This window comes from Dermacentor variabilis, chromosome 7, assembly GCF_050947875.1.
Source record: "Dermacentor variabilis isolate Ectoservices chromosome 7, ASM5094787v1, whole genome shotgun sequence".
NCBI classification, from domain to species: Eukaryota; Metazoa; Arthropoda; class Arachnida; order Ixodida; family Ixodidae; genus Dermacentor; species Dermacentor variabilis.
In genome coordinates this window covers 172,019,861-172,036,769 of record NC_134574.1, presented here as the reverse complement: position 1 = coordinate 172,036,769, position 16,909 = coordinate 172,019,861, and the positions used below count along the sequence as shown (strand labels likewise).

The following is a 16,909-nucleotide window of genomic DNA, read 5'->3' as shown; positions in this document are numbered from 1 at the left end:
TTCATGAACAAAGACCCACAAACATTTCCATCTTTATTCAGCTCCTCTTTTTTCACTCTGCCCCATAACAGTTACAAAGTCCTATAGAAGCAAACAGGCATGGCTTGTAAGCCACCATAGCACACAACAAACAACCACAATGAATGTTTATATGTACATATAGACACATTTATAGTTATGTATAATATATAATATCTTTATATATATATATTTCAATATGAAGTATCACATGTGAAGTGTCGTTGAACCTTGGACGTGGGAATCTTATGGTTAGGTGCTTAAAAGCGCAGCTTAGAAGGTTTTTCAAGCAAAAAAGGAGGTGATCGTAAGCCTGAAATGCGTGTTTCGCACACAGCAGTATTTGGACATAGTGCAGGTAAATTTTAATTTGGGTGAAGTGAGTATATTGTAAGAGGGTGATGGGAGCAAGCAGCAAACATCACACAGGTCACATGAAAGAAAAGAAAACGGCGAATAAAGACTTGGAGAAACAGTAGCAAGCATTGCACTCATTTTCTTACTGTTCTAATGCTGTCCATCCTGATATGGGTAGCCATAAGCAATGTATTTTTGTGTGCCTGGCCACCAAAACTACTATACTTTTCTTTGAGCAAACAATGTATATACCTATATTGACCTTTTTATCGGGAACTATGTTCAACATTTATGCAACAGAGCTCTCAGTGTTTTACAATTCTTAAATTGTGTGCATGACACAAGCGAAGTGCATTACGCTTTACACAAGACACATTATCACTTCGAATGAAGGTGCACCTTTCACCAACGCGAGGCCACACTTCTTTTTAATTAGTCTTTGTCCACACAATGAAGAAAGCATTAAACTGTAACAGGGATATGGTGTGTTCAGAGCTAGAAGGTTCTTGAGAAACTCAAAGTGAATACACTGTCCCAGCTACTGCAGGAAAGCGTCGTGTACGTCACTATCACATGGTTACAGAATGATATGCTGGTTTCACAACAAACGGCACAGGAGACAAATATAACAAGGCATGCTACAGCTAACATTTGAAGAAGCTAAGGTGACTTTCGTAAGGAAGGTTGGGTTGAGAAGTGGGAAAACCATGGCATTGTCCAGCAGAGTTGTTGGGTAAGCTGTCATGACTCGTTATGCCTATAAGGCGCCAAAAACAACACACAGCACACGAGAGAGGACAAGACAGAGCGCCTCTCTTGTGCGCTGTGTGTTGTTTTTTGGCACCTTAAAAATAGGTATAATGAATCAATACCAACTGGCCCAGCAAAGATGTTCTCTCAAGCTATCATGACAATTGCAGGTGAATCAAGTGTGTGTCTAATTAAATAGCTTCGAAATAGTTCTTGAACAGTTACAAGAGTTGCAGCTACACCACTGAAGCCACAACCGTTTTGTGTAGGACTATTATCAGGGCAATTTATTTTTCAGGTGAACCTCGAGCATTGTGAGGTGCAGTTTAAACACGGCAGTCTCTGAGTGAATGAAAAAAAAAAGAAAAACTTATTTCATCGAACTCTTGCATAAAAATTAAAATAGCCACACAGTACCTTGAGGTTCTTTGGCATAGCGACATCAAATCTACATTAGACAGTGCTACTGCTACTACTACTACTACTACTACTACTACTACTACTACTACCACACTTGTAAAATTGTGACTGATACTGAAGAATTTGTGATGGCCACACTGCAGTGGCGAGTGAAAGCGAGTGGCAAGAGAGGGCAGTTCAACAAATATTCCTCTGAGTGTAAAGCTTGGAGAGGCAAGACCTGTTGCTATGGCGTACATAATTTAGTCATGTCAGCGCAAACACTTAAAGGTAAAGGTTCTTTAAAGGGCCTTGGGATGCAAGTTTGCACCAGCACTTCGTCACTCATCAATAAAGACTTACTGCAAGTGACACCACAGCCACTGACCAAATAAGCTTATTCTGCGGGTTCCTTCATGACCCCCCCCCCCCCCCCCATAACAACCCACTTAATGAATACATCGTTGCGCCAAAAAGGAAAATAAAGACTTGAGAGAGAGAGTATGAAACGAAAGATCGAGTGCTCGATCTTTCGTTTCATACTCTCCCTCCCAAGTCATTATTTTCCTTTTTTTGGTGCAACAATGTATTCATTGGATCCCAACCAACTCGCCCAGCAACAAGTTCTACACAACCCACTTAATTACATTCTGTTGTGTCGTACATTAACTACAGGCATAGCTTGCCTGATGCCTTTAAGCTTGCCTGACGTGACATCCAAAATTTGGATGCTGCATCTTTTCTGAAGGCTAGCTTCTCGAATATGTTTTTATATTTCATCAGCATTAAGCTCAAATTAAGTGCAAGGGCCTGCAGACTGACATTTCTTGACCAACCTGAACGTTTCTCTTAAACATGTCAGAACAGCCACATCTGTTTAGAGACCAGGGGAGGCATAGAAACAACTTACACAAATATTAACAACATATTTGTGCCAAGGCTGATAAGCTATGTACATTTGGGAGATTATGCTCCGAATAAGTGTCAATTTACATAATAGACGTGCCAATACTTTTTCTCAGTTCTAACAATAAAGTGTGTGAATGCAGGTTTGAAAATTATTGATAATGAGGTTGTTCAGGCCATGAATAAACTGTTGGGATCATTTGAATTTAACCCATCTCATTGGAACAGTGGCATTATTACACTGCAGTTTCTAATCTACAGGATCAACAACCAGGCTAACATACAGCATGTAGCACTATTGAGAGTGATAATTCCAGGTTTAATTAAACTTTGGTGAGCAGTGACAACATGCGTTAGACAGAGTTAAACAGATTATAATTTAAAGCCGGCTTTTTGATTCCTCTAGTTCACACTACGGCTTCACTGAAAAATGGGTCATTTCTTACTTCAGCAAACTGGTTGAAGTTACAGATGATGGTCTTCTTGTTGCTTCACTCTTTATGTTATCTGTAACGTGTACCACAATGCAGAACTACCCAGTGTCCTTGTTTTTGCCATGTGTGAATGCAATTGTACGACACAGCTTATGGTTTGGAGGACAGGCAGCCTCCTGATGAAATTAGTGCACCGACATCCATTAAAACAGTTACACAGAACACACAACCATTCAGACACAGGGTGATGGCAGATCTGTCTTACTTTTTGCTGTGGCACTCACACCATGCAGAAGGGGAAAGAGAGAGAGAGAGAGGACTGCCACAAATTACACAGTTTGCGTGACAATCACAGGCTATATGCCTTGAGTCATGCTTACAAACAAATTTGACATATATGGGCACAAGCAATACACCAGTCATATAGCAAAAGTGAATCCACGAGAAAAAAATCGATATGTCCTTGCATTTGGACATGAACATGTGCAGTGCTATGGTTTATCTGACTAAACACTTACAAGCTGTATTAGGCATGTCACAGCAGTGGCCTGCCCGAGCCAGCCCAGACATAAGCAGCACTCAAGACAGGTTGACCTGACAGGGAATCATGTTTAACTACTGCTGCGTGACAGGGGCATTAAGGAAAATAGACAATACACGTGGCTGCAAATTCTGTAGCGATTTTGTTTGCTGTAGTTAGGCCTTACTGCTAAGAGCTAGTTTCACGTCCTTCCCCCTGGCAGGTGTTTTCAAGTAAGCAGTGATGTGAGCCAACAGGAAGGCTGCGCCATAATGTGCAGTAGAAACGCAAGGAGAAGAAAACATTTTTTGCCTTGAAATCGAAAGGCAGGCACGCAGCATATCTCAGGATGCAAGCTCTGACAACAAACCAAGGCAGGCATCCTGCCTTTGTCATCTCTTAAATCATGTGCATGTTTTAAGGCATTGATAACATAGACAAGGGTCTCTCAAGTAACTCTGAAAGCTCCGAGGCTCAACTTGACTGCTTTGCAAACCCCTACAGAGACCTTTAAAGGAACATTTAGTAGCAAAATGTACATACAATATAACTGGTCTATCACCGTGGTTGCTCTTAAAATCAGTTTGGGTTTATTAATTGGGATAATAAGGACTTCTTCGTGAAGAGAAGTTCAAATGAAGACTGGCTTGGCCATTTTCAACTTTCCTCTCGCCAAAACCACAGCATCTGCGATGTCATGCAGATTCCACAGTCTACATGGATCCGAGAGCTTCTTCTAGAACTGCCCACAAAATATGCGAGGTTAATTTGAGTTTTACTTTAAATTGCACTACGAGGATCTTGTTTCTCTAACCAACAATTATCCTTGGCTGCAACCACGTGCGACATTGCAGGGAATTTTCTTCCAGTACTTGTGCTTGGCACTGCCAAACATACTTTGCTTTTTTGCCTCATTTTCTGGCTAGCTGACTTGCTGCTCTTAAATGGGAGTCCATGTCTGCCACTTCAAAGGTGTAAGCTACCAACCTCATTAAATGTAATGACTTCCTTTACTCTCCCCATAAGGCCATTGCTGCCGAAATACACCTTAAGCATTCCATTTGTAGCATTTATTTAATGAATTTCAATTTCATTACTCTGAGCGATCCAGTTAGATTACCCTCACAACATGTGCCCTAAACTTGGAAAGTCCTTTCATGCAGTGAGACCACTCCAGACACCGTGCGGCTCACAGGCCTGTCCTCTTTATTCTTCCCTCCTTGTAAAACTGAAAAGAAGGAAAAACAAAACAAAAACAAGATGTTTGTTTAATTAAATGTGTGTACTTTTGAGACTGCTTGTTCGTAAAACTAATAATCTACATACCTATGCAATCCTTGTAAAACCTATATTTATTGATATCGCAGTAAGAGGTTCATTACTAGTAGAGGAAATGAAGGCCATACCTTATTATAATAATTTTCTGCCAGTAAGTCAGTGCAACATTGCAAGCTGTTAATTATTTTTTCATATTTGGGCTGGTGTGACACAGCAAAAGTTCTTGAAACTTGCCAAGTGCAGTGTTTTTATCCTTTAGAACATGATGTAGTTAATTTTTGTTGATAGAAACCCGACTAGGCCTGGGCAGACATTGTCACATACATGACGTCACAGCTAGCACATGCAGGAACTTCAGGGCAGCGTTGCCACCTGTCTTGTATTGTTGTTCTCTGGCCTCTGAAATATCCTATCACGATAAGAGTGACATTTTCTGGTGTTTTGTAACAGAATTATGTCAACTACACACCTTGCATATCGGTGAAAAAAAGAATGAACTGTCTCAACCTTTTTTGTTATTTTTTGCCTGCATATACATGAGGCGAATCATACTACTATTACCTGACTGGCAACCGAAAACCTAATTGCTGCATTTGCGAACTCAAACAATTTAATCTGACAAATTAGAAGGTAAAAAATAGCACCACTTTGGTCACTTCTGAAAGGCCTGCCGAGGGCTGCATGCTAAGGCAGGCAGGTGCAAGTGGTTTTTCTGGCTAAACTGCTGCTTGGTTCATGTTAAAATTTCACATTCATAAGTGTCTATTGATGGTGTACATCATTTAATACCATGTTTGCACACAGTACTTGCCTGCTTCACTTAGAACAAATCAGAAGTATGCGTCACTTCCAGCAATATGCCAGCTGAAACATGCAAATATTTTGAGTGGAAGGAGTGGCTGCACTGTTTATCCTAGGAGGACAACATGCCCAGCACAGAAGAGAATGTGGTGCTGTTTTGGTCCCCTGCTGACAGATGGTACTGCCTGTCTATCCACTCAGAAAATCTTCAGAGCTTTGTTACACAGAGTGCCTGAAGATGTATGCTTCCAATCCTGAACAAAACAATTAAATAATGCATTTGGACATGGTATTATCTATTAAATGAAATGCACCAAGAAATGTCACTGAGTGTGAAATTTCACTGAGGATAAATCAGCCAAACCATATATACCTAGCTCCCTTATCAATGCGACATTTGGTACTGTTTGTCACTTCAGCCTGCTTTTGGGTTGCTACAGAGGATCAACAAACAAACATGCTCAGTGCCAATCTCTAAAACACTGTTGTTGCTGCAACAATACAGACTCTAACCTTCAGTAAGAAGCCCCATGCTAACATTCCGAGCATGTGCTAGTATTAAAACAGAGATGACAAGAACGTGAAAATGCACAACATTCTTTCGCAAGTTCTTCAAAGGGCCTTCCCAAGGAGTCCAGATAGGCAGAAGATAGGTAGTAATAGTTTTAAAAGAAAGCTTATCCACACTGCGACCCTCAGTTGCAACTCACACTGTTTAATTAGATCTGTCCCTACAAAAAGGTCAGAGTTTTCAGCCAGTCCACTTTAAGCTTCGCAGATGTACAGTGTTTCACAGTACACTTTTGGCCATTCATGCTGAAGACTGCTGTCGTGCCAACAGTACTGTAAACCTTAGTGCTTCAAAGCTGCAGTGCTTACTGTTTGACACACACTTAGATCTTCAAAAGGAGATAGATGGGCAATTTAGCGAGGTTTCATTCTCAAGGCAGGGTTGGAACAGAAGAGCGACAAAAAAGGTTAACACGACACAGTTCCTGCGGACCCTGATACACTTGGATCGTGCTATGTCCCTCATCTGCCTCACACTGTCTCATCTCAGAGTTCAGGCAGTGGTTTAACTTGTCAACAGCATTAGTGCTTTTTCTATTTTGCCCTTCACTTGTCTAATTCGATACCTCATCAGTCCAAATTTCGCCACAATGTCTGCGTACACAATCCTGGTACCACATAGTTAGTCAAGCTTTAAAAGTACTCAACAGCTATATCTGCGCTGGCAGCAGTGTCGCTGCATCACAACTGTATTGTGTTGCTAATTTGGTGTTCCAAGAGATTTATGCTATGCTGAGGCCAGTGCTAGCGCTGCATTGGAAAATAATACAGCAACTAGCTTCTGCTAAAGCTCAGGAACGTGTCGAGGTGTTTGGGACATAAGCCTCTTTTCCGTGCGCCACGGACACAGCCGTGGCTATGCCCATCGTTTCCTTGTTTTGTTCTGTGCATGCCTTGCACACATTGTGCCTACGAACATGTGGCCAGTCACGGCAGATCCTCAGGTGAAGAAGAGGATGGTGGCGGCCGAGCTTTGATGTGGCGCACCTGTGGTGGTGGAGGCTCATCTATCTGCTGCGTGTACTTGGGTCCGAGGCCGTGGTGCAGGCGGACTTTCTCAGGGTCATTGGTCATCTCATCGCTCTTGAGCAGAAAGAAAACGCCCACGTTGAGCTGCGGAATGTCGTATAGCACGTTGAGCAGAAGCATCATAGATGTCAGGCCCACTAGCAGGTACCCTGCAGAGAGAACGCATGGTATTCACTCACTGTGACAACGGCTAGAGGGTGTTAGAGATGATGTATTTGGGATATAAAGGCTTCACCAATATACAAGCCACCAACTTCTTACTCTTGCTATGATTGGCCAGCGCGTGTAGCAATCTTCTAACCTCTCCTAGCCCTGTGCAATGAATCACTTCGTGAAGCCGACAATGTGCCCCTTCGGACAGCACTATGGTGCCAGTAAGGCTAGACACACCTGGCAGATCGAGTATTGTTAGCTAGTTCGCTGTCCCCTTCACGGACCATTTGGAGCAAGAAAACTCCGGGAAAAAGGTGTCCTACAGCACTCCCCCACAGACTTCAGTAGTCGTCACGATCGTTTGACATAAGCGGCAGCTAACTGTGGAGTCAGCTCTGGGAATAAAGATGCGCCAGCTTGAGTGAAGTGTGACAGGGTTGTCACACTTCACTCAAGCTGAGTGAAGTGTGACAACCCTGTCTATGAAGCCCCAACCGTTTGGTGTGTTCAGTGAAACAAGAGTGTGTGAACCCTCGCTCTGAAAGGCGGGTCCTTTGACAACTTTGAACGCTCCGATTGGACGAAGGTTGGACGGCAGGGAGGACATAGTGGTTTTAAGCAGCTGTTTTCGGCTCTTCAGTGTGCTTTGTTTTCAGTCATGCTAGACTTATAAAATGTAACGTTCTCCACCCTTCATGTAAATATTGTAATCAAACCCATTTCTCCTCGTTCTTGAGGAGAACATGTTCCTCCTTCAACAACATCCTTAGCGTGGATGAGTCGGACAGCGGTATGGGCCAGCTACCCCTTTTGACATGCACGACCCCAACTCTTACAACTGGCGGCAGCGTTGTGATGGACTTTGCGACTTGGAGCTGTGCCTGCAGTGAGTGCTCGGTGAGTGCTTGGTGCACAGCAAGGAAGCTCGACTGTTGATTGTTAGCCAGGTTGTGTTTACCTAGTTATGTTTAGCGAGCAGGACCAAGGCAGTGAAGCAGCAATCATGGATTTGAGGACACTGCTTAGAGACGAATTGTTGGTTGTCGGTGAGGAACTGGGCCTAGAAGTACAGAAAGAAATGATGAAATTGGAAATATTAAAGCTAATTTCCGAACAAGCCAGGGAGGAGGCCATTGGAATTGGGTTAGAACTTTTTTGGAAAAGAGAGAAACAGGATGGAGAGAGAGAAGAATTGGACAGAGAGGAACACGAAAAAGATCGCGAGTTAAGAAAAATGCAAGTTGACCTTGAAAGTAAACGATTGGAGTTTTCTCGAGCGAGTGAAGGTGCTCTGGAATGATCGAGTGAGGCAGAATCATACCGCATGGAGAGGCTGTTAAAGTCACTTCAGGTCGGGAATGACAGAGTTGTTCCTAGAAAATTTTGAAAGGACTTGCGAGAAGATGAACTTCGCTCCGAGTACATGGCCGCAGTGGTTGCTGTTTATGTTGCCACGTGAGGTAATGCTGAGCTTAGTGTCACAAGTTGGAAAGCCGCGCTCTCCCTCCTCCTCCATCTTCTGCATTGGATTGGCCTGGCTTGCTAAACGCTTGCGCTCGCATTTCCGAGCGCAGATTGGTGTGCGCCTGCTTTTCGCCCTGGCTTTTAACAGGTCGCTCGCTGCTCGCGCAGACATGCTTTTTGCCGTGCACTTGCTGTGTATGTAAGCATGCACGAATGCCGGAAAACATACAAGCACAGGGACAGGAAACTATGCTTTATTTTCCTTTACTTTGTGATGTACCTGTACACTGGGTAGCGCTGAGCGATGGCTTCTAACAAGGGCAGGAAAGTCTTCATACTGGGTAGCGCCGAGCGATGGTTTCTAACAAACGCAGAAAAGAATCTTTGCAGCGCACGTGGCCGTTATTCGACTAACGCCACAGCCATGTCAGGTGGGACTTAAGCAGCGGTGCAGTTGCGGTAAAGAGGTGGCGCTTCACTTTTTGCCAATAACTTTCTATTTTTTGCGTGTGAGCGCCCGTGATAGGGTCCACAAAGTTGTTGGAAGCCATCGCTCAGTGCTACCCAGTGTGAAGGTACATCAAAAAGTAAAGGAAAATAAAGCGTACCTTTCCTGTCCCTTTGCTTGTATGTTTTCCAGCATTCCTGCATGCTTACATGCACAGTGAGGCCATGGCAAAACACTTATGTGTTTGCCGATGCTCACTTCGTCTTTAAGCGTGAGCAGCTAGCAATCTGTTAAAAGCCCAGTGTGAAAAGTAGGCGCACACCAATCTGCGCTTGGAAAAGCACGCACAAGTGGCACAAATATGTAGCGAGCCGTGCCAATCCAATCCAGAAGAAAGAGGAGAAGGAGAAGTGCACTGCCGCGAACTTGTGACACTAAGCTCAGCGTTACCGTCGGGTGAAGCTGCTGAAGTAATCGCCAGACTCGGTGCGCAAGGCGCATATAATTAAGCGAAAGTTAAGGCTAGCCTTTTGAACAAGTACCGCCTTTCAGCCAAAGCTTTTTGGCAAGGGTTTCAAAGCACAGGCAAGAAGGATAGTGAGGGATATCCGGAGTTTGTATATGGCTTAAAGGCAAACCTAGTCGGGTGGTTGAAAAGCACGGAAACATGCGAGAGCAGAGACATGATTATTGAATGCATGTGCCTAGAGCAGCTTTACAAAAGCGTTTCACAATCTGTGAAACTGTGGGTGCAAGACAGAGGAACTGTGACCACCGTGGAAAGGGCGGCCAAATCAGCCAAAGAACACGCGACGCGTAGAAAGCTGAACGCCGAGGATGAAAATTGGGATGGTCTGAATGGACTGTGGAAACAATTTCCGTTCAAAAAGGAATCACAGACGAAATCACTGGAGCATGTAGACGCGGAGAAAAGGATGTAAGAAAAGAGCGAGGAGGAGTCAAATGGCAAAACTGTACAAAAATAGCAGAAAAAGGAATTTGAATCTTTCAGACCGATTCGCTGCTATAAGTGCCACAAATTCACCCATATCGCTGCAAACTGCAGGAAGCCTAGCATAGTTTTCTCCTACATGGACGAAAGAGACGAGAATATGGAACTTTTAAGCCTATATCTTCATGACCTGCATATTAATGGAAAACCATGCCGGGTGCTAAAAGACAGTGCCGCCATTATGGACATTGTCCATCTGTCATATGTGACGGTAGATGACTTCACCAGAGAAGTAGCATGGATTAGACAGGTTGTGGAAGAACACAGCGTGTGTCTGCCGATGGCAAAAGTTAAAATCAGTGCGCCGTTCGGGGAGCTCGTGACTGAGGCTGCAGTTTCCAAATTTTTGTCGCTGCAGTACCTTTATATTTTTTCGAATCGGTCGGATAAGTTATTGCGTGAAAAGGGGCTGAAACTTGGAGAAGGCATAGTACAGGTGTTGACATGATCCCAAGCTTGTCAAATCATGTCGCTTTCAGCTGAAAATGCAAAAGCTGCTCCAGCTTAAGTAGCAGAAGAGGTAGCCTCAATAACAGAAACCGAGCTAGGCTCGAAGGATGAAAAAGCGATTGAGGAAATTCTGCCCGCTGACCAGCTCAACGTGAGCATGTCACAAAGCATGTGTCAAAGTGCATGCCTGCAGGAGGAGCCAGCTGATGCATTCGTAAGTGAGACAGGGTCATTACTATCACCGGCCTCAAAGAACTTTAATCGGCTCTTACGTGTGGACAGAGAGTCACTGCCAGCTGAGCAAAAGAATGACATCATCCTTGCTAAATTACATGCAACAGCTAAAGATGGCATTGCTAGGCGCAACGTGACGATGCATGAGAAAGGAGGCTTGTTATATCGGCACTACAGAGACTGAAATGGAAAGATTATAGATCAGTTAGTTGTGCCTACTAAGTACAGGGAGGACCTTTTGGGCCTCTATAATGGAAATGGGTGGTCGGGTCACCTAGGCAAAAACAAATTGAAAGAAAGGTTGTTTATGGAATACTACTGACCTGGCTGTTTCAAATACGTAGAAAACTTTGCGAGATAATGCGATGCCTGCCAGCGCTCGGGCAAACCAGGAGGAACATGGAAAGCTCCTCTAAAGGTACTGCCCTTAATATCAGAACCTTTCTAACGACTTGTGATAGACACGATAGGGCCTCTACCAAAGAGAAAGTCGGGTTACAGGTAGCAGTTTACCATGGTGTGTCCGGCTACAAAGTTTCCGGAGGCAATCCCTCTGAAAGAACTCAGCCCCATCGAAGTAGTCGATGCGCTTTTGACAATAGTCACACGAGTTGGGTTTCCAGCCGAAATTCAGGCAGACCAAGGGTCAGTATTCACCAGCTCACTGACTTCCACATTCTTACAAAAGTGCGGGCTAAAGTTGATGCACAGTTCTGTCTATCACGCTCAAATAGTGTAGGGAGGTGGCATTTTGTTACGAGCACAAAGAGGACTGGGAGAATTGCCTTTCTGCTACTATGTTTGCTTTGCGAACGGTTCCTGATGAGGCTACAGGGTTCTCACAAGCAGAACTAGTGCGTGGGAGGACACTCCGTTCCCCACTGAGAATGTTGAGAGATGTAGGAGGAAAGAGGAGAGAGTCAAACAGTGGTAGAGTATGTGCTTAATCTGATGGATTCGCTAAATGCAACACAAGAACTAGTTAAAAAGAACATTGGCATGGCACAAAAGAACGCCAAGCTCTATTATGACAGGAATGCGAGGCTTCAAATGTTTAAAGGGACACTAAAGCGAAACAATAAATCAGTTTAGACTAATAAAGCATTGTTTGAGAACCCTGTAGGCAGTCACTTCAAAATAACAGTTTGATTATTAGCTGAGAAAATCAAGGTCGAAGTACCAGTATTTGAATTTCGCGCCGGTACGTCAGTGTGACGTCAGAGATTCTAAAGTATGTTTTCGCATATGGGACGCGTTGGCTGAGTAAATGTTCCCGAAACATGCTATGTTTAATATTCGGTTTCTTTAGAACACAATGTAGTCAGTCTGTACCGCTATTTAATTAAGTAGGCCCTAGAAGATGCCATCAAAATCCAGGACGTCACAGCGCCCAGGTGCGGGAACTTCAAGGAGGAGTCGCCACCCGTCTTTTGTTTTTCCACTTTTTCTCGCTTACCAAGAGTCTCATCGTTGTAAGAGTGGTGTTATTGGTGTTGTAGAAAGGTCAATAACTGATACAGAATAAATCATTTTTCTCTTTAGTGTCTCCCTTTAATGCTGGGCACCAGGCAATGATCCTCAGACCTTCAAGAAAGAACAAGCTTGAAGTTCACTGGGACGGACCCATTAGAGTGTTGCACAAACTTTCAGATACTAACTATGCTCTGAAAGTGCCCGGTCACAGGAAGGAGGTGAGAACATACTACTGCAATTTTATCAAGCTTTACCTGGAGCAAAGGGGAGTCATGAACTTTACCATCCAAGACCTGGATGACATTAATACAGTGTTTAATGAGTGTACGGCGGCCTCCAACTCTGAAATCAGCCTGTAAGAAGTTGTGGAACACTCAGTAAGCACGGAGGCTCTTAAACCCAAGCATCTAGATGAGCAAAAGGGGTTGCTAGGGGAATATTTCGATAGATTCAGCAGTTGACCAGGTAGAACTGAACTAATAATGCATGAAATAGTGCTGACGTCAACCGAATGTGTAAGATTAAAGACTTGCTGGGTGTCTCCATGACAAAAAGAAATTATGGAGGCAGAGATACACTGCATGCTAGAGTTAGGAGTTATTGAGCCCTCCGAGAGTGACTACATGTCACTGCTAATACTTGCGGAAACCCCTAATGAGGACTCTAGTCCATGTGTTGACTACAAGAAATTGGATGCCATCACCAGGGCTCAATTGTACCCGATACCCATTGAGGAACGAACCGAAAAAGTCGGCGCTGCTAAATACATTTCGATTCTAGATCTCATGTAGGTATATTGGCAAGTTCCCGTTTCAGAAAGTACCAGCCGCTATGCCACATTTATCTCGCCTGTAGGCACTTTTCGCCCTCTCATTCTCAGCTTCAGGCTGAAGAATGCGCCGTTTAGCTTCTCTAAGTTGATGGATATTGACTTAAAAGATTTGCAGGAGTTCGCGTTGCCCTATCTTAATAATGTCGCAATTTTTTCTGACAGCTGGAAACAGCATGTTTCACACCTCAAGCAGGTGTTCTCGATGCATTGAAGTCATAGCGCTGAATTGACATGGACAAGAAAGATGACAGGATGTCAATCAGCGCTGTCAGCGCAACGTCAATCCAATGTCAATAAGCGCAATGTCAATCTAGCGCAGCGCTATGACTTCAATTGCTGCAATGAACCAACAAGCCCAAAAATCTACACTCCTTGAGGTGTTCTCGAGGTTGAGAGAAGCAGGCTTAACAATCAAGGTAGAAAAATGTAGGTTTGTTTGCTCATAGGTTACTTATCTGGGCCATGTTGTCCGCTAGGGCACGAGACGGCTGGCGGGGCTTAAAACAACTATGATTAGAGATTTTTCACAGCCGCACATGAAAACAGACATTTGTTCATTTTTGGGACTTGTTGGGTACTATCAACGGTACATTCCGAATTATTTGAAAATAGCAAGTCCTTTAATGGACGCGCTCCGATAGGGAGCATCGAGTAGCATGCACTCGGATAAGTGCAACGAGAATGTTTTCCAATGTTTGAAAACGTTATTAGTTTTTCATCCTGTGCTTTGTACGCCAGACTATACAAAAGAATTCATAGTTCAGTGCAATGCAAGCGACAGGGGAATGGGCATCGTACTTAGGTTGGCGATCATAATAAGGAATATCTGATTCTCTATGCCAGCCGTAAACTAACTGTAAGAGAGGAAGCCTATAGCATTTCAGGGAAAGAATGTGCCTGTTTTGTTGGGCAGCCCAGAAGTTGTGTTACTTGTATAGAGCAAGATTCATCTTTGAGACCGAACAGTGCCCTCTGACCTGGTTTAATCAAATGTCGCAAAAAAAATGGCCACTTGCTCCGATAGAGCCTCACTCTCCAACAGGATAACTTCTCCGTTAGATGTAAGAAGGGAAAGTTGCATAGCAATGCAGATAGCTTGAGCAGGCTAATTTGAAACTTGTTCTGTGTTTAGGGATCCCAACTAAATTTTCTTGTGAATTTTTTTTGTTAAGCCAAGACAATCACCTTTTATTCAGAAGGACTCCATCCACGATTGCTAACTTAGTCAGCCCAAAATTCCTTAGAAATTTGCGTAGAAAAAGGCAGTATTTGTTGTTTCTGCACTCATGTTTTCTTGGAAGCCTGGCTGGTATAAAGTGGGATCAAAGATACTTCATTGCTATGCAGAGAAGTGTTGTGGGGTTAACTTTGCTGTTTCCTGTCATTGTGAGATGTTCTGGGGTGTATCTCAGCATTTTGCAGCTGGTTGTTGCAAGCCAAGTCATCCTCCTTGCCACCAGCCATTCTCTTCCAATGTGCGCTAAGTGCAAGTGTGAAGAGACCATTAGTCACCTTCTGTGCCACTGTTCTCGCTTCGATAATCAACGTGCGACCCTACAGTGTGCCTTGAATAGACTGGATGACAGGCCATTTACGGAAGCGAAGATCTTGGGAGCCTGGCCTCACAGCTCATTGGCCCAGAAAGCAGTTCGAGCGCTTTGTCGCTACCTGAGGGCAACAGACTTGAGTGCCCGACTATAGACATCCTACACCTAAGTTCTCTCTTTCTCCCTCTTTCATTCCCCATTCCCCTCCCCACGTGTAGGGTAGCAAACTGGACTCAGTCTGGTTAACCTCCCTGCCTTTCCGTCTTCCCTTCTCTCTCTCTTCCTGCCCAGTGGTTATCAGTACTGGCCAGTCAAGATTTTTGGGGCCATGGAGAAGCTGTTATGATTGGCCAGCAGGGGTAGTAAGCTTCTAACCTCTCCTAGCTTGCTGTGACAAATCACTTCATGAAGCTAACAAATGTAAGGCTAGACACGTTTGGCGGACCGAGTATTGTTAGCTGGTTCGCTGTCACCTTCACAGACCAATTGGAGCAAGAAAACTCCTGGAAAAGGGTTTCCTATGGTGCTCCCCCATGGACTCCAGTAATCGTCACTGTCGTTTGACATAGGCAGCAGCTAACTGCACAGTAAACTCTGGAATCAAGACTCACGAGCTTGAGTCAAGTGTGACAACCCCTGTCTACGAGGCCCCACTCCATTCAGTGTGTTCAGTGAAACAAAAGTGCGGGAGTGAGTGTGTGAACCTTCACCCTCAAAGGCGGGTTCTTCGACGACTCTGAACGCTCCGAGTGGATGAAAGTTGGACGGCAGGGAGGACAGAGGGGGATTTTAAGCAGCCATTTTTGCTTTTCAGTGTGCTTCATTTTCAGTCATGCTAGACCGATGAAATGTAACGTTCTTCACCTTTCATGTAAATATTGTAAATAAACGAATTTCTCCTTGTTCTAGATGAGAACGCATTCCTCCCTTCAACAATGTCCTTAGCATGGATGAGTCGGACGATGGCATGGGCCAGGTACCTCTTTTGACATGCCCGACCCCAACTCTTACACTCTAGAACAACACGGCACAGTGATGAACTCCAGATGACCGGGCAACGAGAAATGACAATCTGAATAGTCATGAAGCCTTTCATTCCTAAAAACATTACCCTCGACAAGGACAACCAGCGCATATACAAACCTGAGCCTTCTATATATGCACAGCATTCAGACATCAGTGCACTCTTTGGAAATGCAGCTTTGCCTGCAGATACACAAGCCCCCATTGTCTTGTCCAGTCAGTAACAATGAAACAAAATTTGTGCAGGGATAAATGTTTGATAGTTTTTGTTTCGTCCGAGCATATCTGAATGAAGTGCATGTTGTGTAGATAAACAACCACTGGTGCAGTTGAGAAGTGCCTGTGTGCCCCACCATGCTGTGCTGCCGCCATTTCAGACCAAGGTAGTAAGCTTGCTTCACTCAAAAAGGGAATGATTGTTTTTTACCACTATTACTGACAGTTGTTGAACAGAACATATATTTGGAGGAGATGCCAGTTTCACTAAAGCAGTGCACATGTATGAGATGTGCATGTTTGCCAAGTCCTGGCCAGTGCCACATACATCAGTAGCGAAAATATCGAGGAAGCTCTAGAAATTGGCTGTTTTATGAGGGCAGCTTATAATGAAGGAGCAACAGCCAGTATCGCTGCATATTTAGAAACAGTATGTTTTTGTACACGCACTCAGCATTTCATTAATGCATGAACTGAATATCGCCACATGAATAAGTAATAAAAAATCCTTATCAGATTTATGTAAATCTGACAACTGATACATCAAAGACAGCAAAGCTGTATAAACAAGCTCTCACACCCTCTTGCATGGACTAGGGTTCTGCTTGCTGGCTCACTGCCTCGCTCAAACCTGCTGTTGTGTTTGAGCGCAGTAATAGCTGACTTTTCTTCGTGATGGCTCCCACGCAGGCAGCACCATGTCGTCAGCTTTTACTACTGCAGCTGTAGAAACTCCTCACTGACCTTTAATATGGAGCAGGTATATAATGCGATGCGAGACACAAGAATGGCAGATTACTGGTTAAAAACCTGTGCATATAACTTGTCTCGTATATGAATGAGAAGATATATGCAGCATAACTTTTATTTTGTAATCATTAATTATTAATTTTCAAGCAAAGTTTCAGAAAGTTTCAATTTGGGGCTACAACACACATTGCGTTTCATCTACATTTGATATCAACCAGGCTGTCGTTTGCTGGTGTTTGCTGCAC

The 16,909-nt window shown here is 43.9% G+C and overlaps 1 protein-coding gene and 1 long non-coding RNA gene across 3 annotated transcripts in view; one reads left to right on the top strand and one right to left on the bottom strand.

The window, feature by feature from the left end:
* Positions 1 to 16,909, bottom strand: part of LOC142588493 (potassium channel subfamily K member 1-like) — a 123,365-nt gene continuing 106,456 nt past the window's right edge. The window contains exons 5-6 of one of the 2 annotated variants that reach the window (XM_075700305.1): positions 7,021 to 7,211; positions 1 to 4,612 (exon numbers count right to left, since the gene is read on the bottom strand). In XM_075700305.1, the coding sequence (XP_075556420.1) occupies positions 4,574 to 4,612; positions 7,021 to 7,211 (230 nt within the window). In that variant the 3' untranslated portion in view covers positions 1 to 4,573. Of the gene's footprint in view, positions 7,212 to 16,909 lie in introns of both variants that reach the window. The other variant, XM_075700304.1, reaches the window with a different exon arrangement.
* LOC142588495 (uncharacterized) lies at positions 7,812 to 15,579 on the top strand. The gene is made up of 3 exons (XR_012829719.1): positions 7,812 to 8,112; positions 12,366 to 12,514; positions 14,541 to 15,579. It is a non-coding gene; the product is annotated as an uncharacterized LOC142588495 (long non-coding RNA).